General features: G+C 34.3%; 1 protein-coding gene across 2 annotated transcripts; it reads right to left on the reverse strand.

The window, feature by feature from the left end:
- Positions 1-10,867, reverse strand: si:dkey-21e13.3 (uncharacterized protein LOC100150043 homolog). 2 transcript variants are annotated; one of them, XM_056469733.1, is made up of 5 exons: positions 10,573-10,867; positions 10,391-10,495; positions 5,325-5,447; positions 4,961-5,086; positions 1-3,119 (listed from the first exon to the last, which is right to left on the reverse strand). In XM_056469733.1, the coding sequence occupies exons 1-5, from the start codon at positions 10,658-10,660 to the stop codon at positions 2,644-2,646; spliced, it is 918 nt and encodes a 305-aa protein (XP_056325708.1). In that variant the 5' UTR covers positions 10,661-10,867; the 3' UTR covers positions 1-2,643. The 2 variants fall into 2 exon arrangements, with proteins under 2 accessions (XP_056325708.1, XP_056325709.1); XM_056469734.1 differs by lacking the exon at positions 4,961-5,086.
- Between the last annotated feature and the right edge of the window lie 1,544 nt (positions 10,868-12,411).

A 12,411-nucleotide genomic window follows, 5' to 3' on the forward strand; every position in this document is an offset into this window, starting at 1 on the left:
ATCCTTTTGTCATATGTAGAGTCACAAAGACTGCTATTGAATAATTCGCTCCAATTTAAGAACTGGTGTTAATTGATTCATTGGAACAATAATAGACTCATAAAAAATGGACATGCAGTAATATTTAAATGTTTGGGGTCAGTTTGTTTTATATTGAGGAATTCATTTGTATAGCTAAAACACATTAAATTGAACAAAAGTGACAAATATATGATCAATTTTACAAAAGATTAGGATTTTACATAAAGGCTGTTCTTCAGCACAAATGTGTTCATCGTTCTTAAGATTATTTTAAATTGTTGCTTACTATATTTATGAACCAATATTAGCAGCCTTGCTGTACATACAGTTGAATTCAGAATTATTAGCGCCCCTGTTTATTTTTTTCCCCAATATCGGTTTAATGGAGAGCAGATTTTTTTCAACACATTTCCACACATAATAGTTTTAATAACCAATTTCTAATAAATGATTTCTTTTATCTTAGCCATGATGACAGCAGTACTTCCAACACAACAATTTACTTGGGCGGGCCGCCCAGGTATATTAACGGCCCCCCAAGTATATTTAGTGACACGTTTTTTACTATTATTATCATCCTTCAACACAATTTTGTATCCGCCTAATATAACCAATCAGCCGCGATCGATTATGTAGTGGAAAATCCTCTCTCGTTTATCCCTTAATTCTGTGCGCACATAAACTGTCAGCACTCCTGCACTGCAGACCCACAGAGACGTGCGTTTTTGGCACTTAAAAAATTTGTCCGGCCGGGTTTCTAAATCTCCTGAAATGTCCGGGATTCGGCTTTTGCTTTTGCTTTCTAAAGCTGTCGTTTGTTAATTATAAGCGTTTTTGCATTAAAGCTTACTTTCACTTGGCTTTGCAGCTGACAGTCACGAGAGCAAAAGAAACATTCAATAATAGATTCTTTATTCTAAACGACTCCGAAAAACTTTACTCGGAGAGGACGAAATGACTGGTCAAAATATACCTACACCATAAGTAATGGTTAATCAACACATTTGCCTTATTTAAATCTACATGTTTTAATCTTATAATTATGATATTTTTTAGAGATATTGTCTCTTCTTATTCCTTTTTCTGTCATTTATTTCAAATTTTCTGTATATTTTATTAATTTAATGATGACATTAGGCTATAAAACATAGGCTATTTTATATACATATCTAAAATGCTTTGGCATTCAAGTTTGCTTTGAACTTGAAAGAGAGAGAAGCAGATTTTCCCTGTCAGTGAGTGCACATAGCTTCTGTATAGCATATGAGTAAGAAAAATAGTGGATGTCTTTTTTTTCAAGTCTTTTTTAATTTAACCTATTGAAAATAAACAGTATATAACATAGTCATAATAAATAAAATTATTATTAAAAATTTAATAGTTTTGTTTGTCACATATAATTAACTATTTATGTTATGTGGGTTAAAGGTGTGTTTCAATCTGCCACCACCACAAGTATATTTCAAATCTATGGGAAGCACTGTGACAGTACATAATATTTTACTAGATTTTTTAAGATACTAGTTTTCTGATTAAGTGACATTTAAAGACTTAATTAGGCAAGTTAGGGTAATTAGGCAAGTCCTTGTGTAACAGTGATTTGTTCTGTAAACAATTTTAAAAAATCACTTAAGGGAGCTAATAATAATGACCTTAAAATAGGTTTTAAAATATAGTAAAATATAGTTAAAATATAATTAAAATATAGTAAAAGAGTAAACTGCTTTTACTCTAGCTGAAATAAAACTTTCTCCAGAAGGAAAAATATTATAGGAAATACTGTGAAACATTCCTTGCTCTGTTAAACATCATTTGGGAAATAGTTGAAAAAGAAATTCACAGGAGGGCTAATACTTTTGACTTCAACTGTATATTAAGACTTAAATTATTATTATTATTATTATTTTTATATGAACAACCCCAAACATTTAAACAGGTAAATCTAGTCACTTCAAGTCCACTTTTTTCAATGTCTGTAGGAATCCTGTATAGTGTGAAATCACTGGGCCTACTTGCGTAAAATATGGGTATAGGCCACTTGAGCAGAGGTTTTCTACATGGTTATTAATAGACTTTAATATTTGCTGTGCTCATGAATTCAATTTGAAACCCAGTTATACTGGTTAGTACCACTGATTCATTTACTAATCTGCCTTCACCTAAACCTGAACACTGTAAACATACAGCAAGTCAAAACTGACATCTGTAAATCCATTTCCCTTGGTGCATTTTGCAACACAGTTGCATATTGTGACCTGGGTGAGTGTAGCTGCTCTGACCCTGAACGTTGGGTCTGGATAATCCACTACTGTAAGGCCTCTTATGGACTAATCAGAGAGTTCAGAAAGGCTAGCAGATTGCAGCTCGGCGTCCACCTGTTCTCATGTTCTGTGCACAGCCAGCACAGAACTCTAAGTCTTAAACTGCCTGAACAAAACTTGTGACCTGGCTTTCGATCTGTATCCTCAGCAATAGCAGTTATACTGTATGTCTTTCAGATCCATTTTGTTACATAAATGGCTGAAATGAGCTCCTTAAATGTCGGGACATGGTTTACACCAGATCACCCGTTTAGGCCACCTCAAACATTCATTAATAGCATTAGTCCAAGACAATTAAGCTTCACAGGAGGGTATGAAGCACTGCTGCCCTCAGATTCCTGTTTCTCGGGATGTTCTTCACCGAGCATTTGATAACTTTATACAATTTTGGGCAACTGCTTAGATTGGAAAAGTTTGATAAGCGGTGTCCATTCTGGTGGCCATTGTTTGCGCCCCACAGCATTGTGGAGCACCTTTGAAGCACTTCCACTGCCACAGAGTATTGGCCGTTGGTCCACTGTTTCAGCCTGACCACAGTCACGGCTGAAGAGAAGCCGATAGAATACCGCGAGGTGCCGCGAAACACATGCTCACCCTCTCCGAAATGAGCCCCTTCCTCCCAGGAGAACATAGAGCCATCCTCTTCACCCATGTCGGCCAGGTTGCATAAGGCCAGAAGGCAAGAGCTCCGCAGTGCTTCATTGTTACTGTGTTGAAGAAGAACCGACACCAGTCGTGGGACAGCTCCGAGCCTCAGGAAGCGCTCCTGCTGCAAGTCTGGCAAGAAAATAATTACTCTTACATCCAGAATTGCAGAGTCAAAATGCAGTTTGCTAGACTCTACTTATGGGTGCATCAGCTAACTATCTAACCATCTCAGATGGTCTCAAGTGGTCTGCTTAGATGCATTAATGTTTACTGTTTTAAGGCATTAACATTAACTTACTTATGAACTCCAAAAAGGATTCAATCTAATTGTGTCAGATTGTAATTTGAGCATTTTGGTACAAGGCAGCGATGCATGAATGAACATTTTGAGTCAGAAAGTGGAGAGTTAGTGGTCTTTTGTGGCTTTTCGAATGCATTCAATCATATGAATGATTACAATGTTAAAGCAAAGTGTTTTTAACTACAGTATGTGGTTGTCAAAAGAGTTTAGACCTTGTTTACTCATGTATTTACCCATGTTTACTCACGTATTTAGCAATGCCCACTTGTGATTGGACTAAAAAAAAAATGCATTTTAATATCAATCATAAATGGGGATTATACTTCATCTTAGAGCCCTAAAAATCTGAAATGAATGATCATGATCTTAAAGGGATACTCAAACAAAAAATCAATTCTGTTATCATCCCACCGCTCCAAACCTGTATACATTTTGTTTTTCTGCAGAACACAAAATAACACATTTTGGAAACCAAACAGCATGGGAATCTCTTAGCTCATGAAAATTAACCAGGGTTTTATTATAGTAAAATCTAGTAACCATGTTTTTGTTGAATTTAAGTAACATTGCATCTACATGCCAACTAATTTGCATTAGATTTTAAGTAGACTGTTAGGTTGGGGTAAGGTTATTGTAAGTTGACTTACAAAGTTTCTTATAGTCAGGTAAATGTCTGATGAAGGAGCAGTATCAACAGATATTAAGCTGATAGTTTACTAATACTCAAATGGACCGTTAAAAGAAAGTGTTACCCCATTTGTTTTACCACAGTATTCCTACAAATGCCACAGTTAAATGGTTAGAGTAGCAAAACCATGGTTGAATTGTGGTTACCATGGTTTGACTACAATAACCATGGTTAATTTTCAAAAGAGCTTGAAAAACAAAGACATTTCTCAGAATCGCTTCTTTTATGATTTATAGAAGAAAGCGAACGTTTTGGAATGACAGGAGAAAACAATGATAGAAATTTCAGTTTTAGGTTGTGTATCCCTTTAAAAACCTGATCATAATTTCTCTTCATATTCTCTAAAAACAGCAGCTGCAGTAAAAATCTGAGGATATTTTGCTTAGAATCCTGCCATTAAATATTTTAGTTTGTGCCTAAATTATTATCGACCACACGCAGCCCTTTTTCATTCTACATCTCTCTAGATAAAGCAAACTGTTCCAGCAAATGCAAAACAAATTCAATTCACAAAATGCTCATCTGGACCGCATCATCTTAGATACGAGTCCTTCTAAAGCAGTGAATCTCAACCATTTTGACTTAAAAGCTCCTCATTATCTCCAACATAATCTGCCTTTCAATTTCTGCCTAATATATCATATTTACAGCTTGGCCTAATCATAAACAGATAAGAGTTCAGTATAATGTTTGTGTAGTTTTAGCTTATTTTAATTCTTGTTTTGTCTAATTTAAAATATTCCCACTTGTTGGTTTGTGGTTGAGAAATGGGCACTTCTCATAGAGATGAATTCAGATCAACTAGGGGTAATAGTAGCAGTATCTACTCAATTATTTACCATCTACATCCTTAATCACTGGCTTGAAACTGATATTTCTTACATACAAGCATGTTATTGAGCCCCTGTCTTTTATATTTACATCAGATCTCTTATAAGACCTGTGGTTAGAAGAAAAGGGCAATGGTACAGGTCCACTCACTGCTGTCATAGCAGATCCTGGCGATGGCCTGGCTAACATGAAGGAGGAGGTCCTGGTCTTGGCTTAGCAGTAAAGTCACAAGGGCAGACACAATGCCAGTGTCAAAGCACTGATCTCTCACAGGAGCTAAAGACAGATGGAATTATAGAATAATCAATATAGTCTTTTTAAATATACGTTTTAACTTAATGTCAATTGACAAAAAGCTTGACAAAATCTGCTATTACTTTCAATTCTAAAAGCAACCTGAGAGCAAAGTCTAGCTAATAGTAAGCTCTTATAAATGCACCACCCTTGAGGTCAACCATAAGGCTACACCAATAAATGCAGACATTATATTCATAGATAAAACGTGTGTTTTTACCATCTCTGGCCAGTTCAGCAACCAGTCTTGCTGTGTGAGTGGTGAGTGTGCTCTTTCTTCTTAAAATCTGGGCCAGAACTGGCAGAATCCCACTTTCCACCACTTGCTCAGAAATACCATTTTCTAGGACAGACAAAAACAATACATATCATTTTAAGATATACTACCACCATCATATATTTTAATATATATGAAATGTAATTTGTTTTCGTGATGGCAAAGCTGTATTTTCAGCAGCCATTGTCCAGTCTTCAGTCATATGTAGTGCTTTTACCCCCCATTTTACTTTAAGGGGACAATTCACCCAAAACAATTCTGTCATTATTTTCTCAGTCTTCACTTACTCCGAACATGTTTGTCTTCCTTTCTTTCTTCTATTGACAGAGTTTCTGCAGGTTTCACCAAGTTAACTTCAAGGATTTATAAGACATTTTTAATACCATTATGAGTGAAATTTTAGACTTATACAGTGCTAAATGCTAAGGATTTATTTTCGAATATCCCAGTTGGAAAAGATTTTCACTTGTCCTATCAAAAATGATTATAATTTAGTACATTTATTAATACAATAATAATAACTTAATAATAAAAATATAGGTCAGGTCAGTATTCTCAGCCGTAAATAAATGGAGAACTTTTAAACAAATGTTACTGTAAGGAAAGTAATTAAATGCTATTTTAAAATAAAAAGTTAAACGTTTTATTGAGATTGGGATTGTTGGTGATTGTGAAATGGCCAGATTGAGTAGCTATACATGAACAAAGGGAAGTTAAGACCTGTTTAAAAAGATTTAAGACCTACAACACAATATTTCAGTAGATTTAAGACTTCTTAAGGCCTAAAATTTAGCTTTTGAGATTTAAGACATTTTAAGACTTTTTCCGCAGATTCCCTGATTGAACACAGAAGAAGATAATTTGAGAAAAATCTGAAAACCTGTTACCTATTGTCTTCTATAGGAGGAAAAACAAATACTATGGAAGTCAGTGGCTACAAATTTGCAGCCTTCTTCAAAATATCTTCTTTAGAATTCAACAGAAGAAAAAACTTAGAAAGGTTTAGAAAATGATTGGGATGGCTTGGAGAATGCCTTTAACAGAGATTCTTGTTTCTATTTTAATGTAACCTTTTGTTTGTTTGTTAGTTTATTTTACTGTCATATCTATCTGTTTGTTTGTTTGTTTATTTTATTGTCATATCTATCTGTTTGTTTATTTTATTGTCATATCTATCTGTTTGTTAGTTTATTTTATTGTCATATCTATCGGTTTGTTTGTTTGTTTATTTTATTGTCATATCTATCGGTTTGTTTGTTTGTTTTATTCTCATATCTATCTGTTTGTTTGTTTGTTTGTTTATTTTATTGTCATATCTATCTGTTTGTTTATTTTATTCTCATATCTATCTGTTTGTTTGTTAATTTGTTTTATTGTCATATCTATCGGTTTGTTTGTTTGTTTATTTTATTGTCATATCTATCTGTTTGTTTGTTTATTTATTTTATTGTCATATCTATCTGTTTGTTTATTTTATTGTCATATCTATCTGTTTGTTTGTTTATTTTATTGTCATATCTATCGGTTTGTTTGTTTGTTTGTTTTATTGTCATATCTAACGGTTTGTTTGTTTGTTTATTTTATTGTCATATCTATCTGTTTGTTTGTTTGTTTATTTATTTTATTGTCATATCTATATGTTTGTTTATTTTATTGTCATATCTATCTGTTTGTTTGTTTATTTTATTGTCATATCTATCTGTTTGTTTGTTTATTTTATTGTCATATCTATCTGTTTGTTTGTTTATTTTATTGTCATATCTATCTGTTTGTTTGTTTATTTTATTGTCATATCTATCTGTTTGTTTGTTTGTTTATTTATTTTGTCATATCTATCTGTTTGTTTGTTTATTTTATTGTCATATCTATCTGTTTGTTTGTTTATTTTGTTGTCATATCTATATGTTTGTTTGTTTATTTTATTGTCATATCTATCTGTTTGTTAGTTTATTTTATTGTCATATCTATCTGTTTGTTTATTTTATTGTCATATCTATCGGTTTGTTAGTTTATTTTATTGTCATATCTATCTGTTTGTTTGTTTATTTTATTGTCATATCTATCTGTTTGTTTGTTAGTTTATTTTATTGTCATATCTATCGGTTTGTTTGTTTGTTTTATTCTCATATCTATCTGTTTGTTTGTTTGTTTGTTTATTTTATTGTCATATCTATCTGTTTGTTTATTTTATTGTCATATCTATCTGTTTGTTTGTTTGTTTATTTTATTGTCATATCTATCTGTTTGTTTGTTAGTTTATTTTATTGTCATATCTATCGGTTTGTTTGTTTGTTTATTTTATTGTCATATCTATCTGTTTGTTTGTTTATTTTATTGTCATATCTATCTGTTTGTTTATTTTATTGCCATATCTATCTGTTTGTTTGTTTGTTTTATTGTCATATCTATCTGTTTGTTTATTTTATTGTCATATCTATCTGTTTGTTTGTTTATTTTATTGTCATATCTATCTGTTTGTTTATTTTATTGCCATATCTATCTGTTTGTTTTATTGTCATATCTATCTGTTTGTTTATTTTATTGTCATATCTATCTGTTTGTTTGTTTATTTTATTGTCATATCTATCTGTTTGTTTATTTTATTGTCATATCTATCTGTTTGTTTGTTAGTTTATTTTATTGTCATATCTATCGGTTTGTTTGTTTGTTTATTTTATTGTCATATCTATCTGTTTATTTGTTTGTTTATTTTATTGTCATATCTATCTGTTTGTTTATTTTATTGCCATATCTATCTGTTTGTTTGTTTGTTTTATTGTCATATCTAAATCATGTAGTAATCCCTGGACTGCCTAGATCAATAATTATTGAAAAAAAGTTAAACTTTCTACTTTTAATAGCTGTAACAGGTTCATTTACAAAAGGGGTGTGTCTACATGAACATACATGTCTGTTAACACAAAAGGAAAACTCAAAACTTGACCAAATCTGGCACATGTGCACATGTGACATATGACTGTAAACAAGCATACAAAATTTTGTGGGGATCGGAAAACAGGTGGCGCTATAACCATTGAATATGTCTTAACATGCTAAAGGACTAAAAATGCAGTAAATGTACTTCATTTACACACTTTTACACAAAGACACTTGATCTGCATATCGTTTGAAAGGGCTGCTCATACTGAACACTTTCACATTAAAATCACTGCTGTCACTCAAACTGTTCATTTAAGATTCTTCAATATATGCAAAATCTATTTTTGCTAACTAGTCCATGTTATTTTGGTCAATCGCCACAAAACCAGTGTTGTAAGAATCTCTGGACTGAGTAGATCAATAATTATTGAAAAAAAGTTGCACTTTGGATAGCTGTAATGGGCTACAGCTACGAACGCAGTGTCTTTATGGACCTGCTTTCCTATTAACATGCAAAGAAAAATCAAAACCTCATGAAATGTGTTGTACTCCTGTGACATATGATTGTAAACAATTGGGCAAGATTTTGTAGAGATCACACAATTGGTGGTGCTATAACCGTAGAAAAGGTCTGAAAACAGTAGTTTCAGTGTGTCTTGATGCTTATTTTAGTGGTTTAATTACCATTTTAGCTGCTAAATGGCAGCACAAGACCACTTATAGCTGCTCTCTGTGCTTTTCACAGCAAAATAAAATAAAACTGTAAAAGAAAATGCTGATTTTACACAACTTTTCACAAATACACTTGATCTACAGTACATATCATTTGATAGATTTGACCTTTCTGGACTGCTTTTTTAAATGAAATCTGCTGTCAATCAAACAGTTTATTAAATAACTTCTATCACATCACTAAAATACATTCTTACAATCTATTGATATTATTGTTTAATTTTTGCCTCTGTGTTAACATTGTCTATTAAGGATGTGTTTTAATGTCAGCCATAAATTCTGACTTGATCAGCATTAAAAGTCCTTAAATGCTTGAACCCCCTTTTAATTTTTTCTATGTATTTATAAAGTTTATGAAATAATTTAGGAAATTACCCCATGGCAACTTTAATGTAAAACAGTTTGCTATATTTACTTTCGGCCCACAGCTCTCGGTCAAGCTTGGATTTTGGCCCTTCATAAGAAAAAGTTTGGGCACCCCTGCTTTAAAACATCTTTGATAAATAAAACCATTAAACTGAATCATACTGTTATAGTGTATAACACTCAAAACAAACCACACACATTATGTTCACAGCTGGCTATCTAGTTGCTTGTGTACAAGTGAGCAGTCTGGCTAATCGTTCCTGTCACTCAGTGCCTCTCACAGAGACAAATGCGGATTAGAGCTTCTCTGTTTTCAAATCCACAGGCGTTGCGTATCCTTCTAATAGACATCCTTGTTGACATATTAATTATGGTTTGTCACCTGTGCCCAGACGATTTGCGAAATGTAAGGGATAATGCACAGTAAGCTGGTCGTTATCACAAAATAAACCTGACAAGGTCTTGAATCATCTCAGTGCATAATCAGGATGTACATTATCCTGGTTTTTAGCATTGATTTAAGTGTAAATCATATGAAAATATGGGCAGTAAGTGAATGTAGAGTGGTAGGAGAGACACAAAAAGAGCATCGCTTTTAACAAAATAGTCATTATGCAAAAACATTTGCCCACTGAGTGTTGCAACTGACCAATCACAATCGAGCATTTCATAGAGATGCATTATAACTTACGATAGTAGCCTGAGTGATGACTAAAGCCAAAGTGTAATTGCAATACGCACTAAGTAGCTTTCAGAACTCACACACGGTGCTGCCACATTCTGCATCGAACTAGTTCAAACAAGCTCATGCTGACTGGCAACTACTATCTCTTAAAGAAACCATTGCATAATATTATCAAACGTCACAAAGTATTAAAAGGGCCTAGTTTTTTTTATAAACAAGTAGTGGCAGGGACTCACTTCTTAGGCATTTTATAAATATACCAATACCTCTTTTTCAGTCACAAACATTTGACACCCCATCTAAATCTAAAAAAACAATATTTTATATTAAAATATAAGACACTCACTTCTTTCTATAGCAACATTCAACACTGCATCCAAATATGGCTTCAGCTCGTCCTCAACAAGTTCTGTACTCACACTTATGGCCTCAATTGCAGCACTTAACGAATCTGTGAAAAAAAAAGATTATTCTAAATTTAGTCTCTCGTCTTTCTTCATGCTTTAGTCTAGGTTAGCTCTTATTTACCTTTGGGCGCACTGGGCAATGGACGACTGGCCCCCATTTTGTCCATATGTCTGTGTAAGTTTGCAGTGACCTGTTTAGCACGGCTCATGTCCCAGATTACCACGGCAGTCTAGACGTCGTTTTTCTTCTAATATCTCACGCAACTCCATGTCTTGCTTTGTTCCTGTATGCGTTTCTGCAATCTTATCCTTTTTTGTGTCCTCCACTTCTCCCCACTCTTGTCTGATCTGTGCATACATGTATGTTTGCAACACAAACTCCTCCCTCCCTCACTCTTTTATTTTCTTCTTCTCAATCCCTGTCTCTCCACCACCTGCTCTGATTCAGACCTGCACTAATGCAGTCCAAATCCTCAGTCTGACGAAAGCCACACAGTGGACAACCCGCCTTTAGGTGACACCGTGAACTGCAGCACGCCAACATTATACATCTCCTGGAGGGAGAGTGCAACAAACAAACAGACAAACAATATCATTGGCTCAGCTACAGATCTGACTCCATAGTGAGGATTTTCCCTGCACGCCCGCCAGGGATTCAGAAAAGCTGCTTTGTGGGGGAAATCTTTTGTGAAAATACAAAGGATTACAAAGCAATTGAACTGAGTGTAACTGAAAACAAAACAATTAGCTATTATTTATATTTGCAATGGTGTGTAAAATAGATCCATAACAACTAAAACTAGTATGTTCTGCTGAAGTTTTCAGAATACATAGCGTGTTGTTATGTGGTTACTTTCGGGATCATGTCAAAAATGTCTATATATTGCACATACACTTACCGACCAATTTATTAGGTACACCTGTCCAACTGCTTGTTAACACAAATTTCTAAACTTAATTTAGACATGATCAAGACGATCTGCTGCAGTTCAAACGAAGTATCAGAATGGGGAAGAAAGGTGATTTAAGTGACTTTGAACATGTCATGGTTGTTGGTGCCAGATAAGCTGGTCTGAGTATTTCAGAAACTGCTGATCTACTGGGATTTTCACGCACAACCATCTCTAGGGTTTACAGAGAATAGTCTGAAAAAGAAAAATATCCAGTGAGTGGCAGTTCAGTAAGCGCAAATGCCTTGTTGATGCCTTGTTGAGGAGAATGGCCGGACTGATTCCAGCTGATAGAAAGGCAACAGTAACACAAATAACCACTCGTTACTACAGAGGTATGCAGAAGAGCATCTCTGAACCCACAACACGTCCAAACTTGAGACGGATATTTTCTTGGCACACTTTGGGCCCATTTGTACCAATTGAGCATTGTGTCAATGCCACAGCCTACCTGAGTATTATTGCTGACCATGTCCATCCCTTTATGACCACAGTGTGCCATCTTCTGAAGGCTACTTCCAGCAGGATAACGCACCATGTCATAGAGCGTGAATCATCTCAGACTGGTTTCTTGATCCTGGCAATTAGTTCACTGTACTCAAATGGCCTCCACAGTCACCAGAACTCAATCGAAGAGCATCTTTGGAATGTGATGAAATGGGAGATTCACATCATGGATGTGCAGCAGAAAATCTGCAGCAACTGCGTGATGCCATCATGTCAATATGGACCAAAATCTCTGAGGAATATTTCCAGTACCTTGTTGACTCTATACCACGAAGGATTAAGGCAGTTCTGAAGGCAAAAGGGGGTCCAACCCAGTACTAGTAAGGTGTACCTTATAAAGTAGCCAGTGAGTGTATATGAATAGGCACCACATTTGACCACTCCAGAAACACTAGATATGCCTCCATCCACCTATATTTATGCACGTTTTGCAATATCACGCACAAAAAAGTTCAATGAAAAATTTGCATAAAAACAAAAAGTTATAAGAATTTAACAAATCA

Source organism: Danio aesculapii, chromosome 12 (assembly GCF_903798145.1).
Source record: "Danio aesculapii chromosome 12, fDanAes4.1, whole genome shotgun sequence".
Classification (NCBI taxonomy): Eukaryota; Metazoa; Chordata; class Actinopteri; order Cypriniformes; family Danionidae; genus Danio; species Danio aesculapii.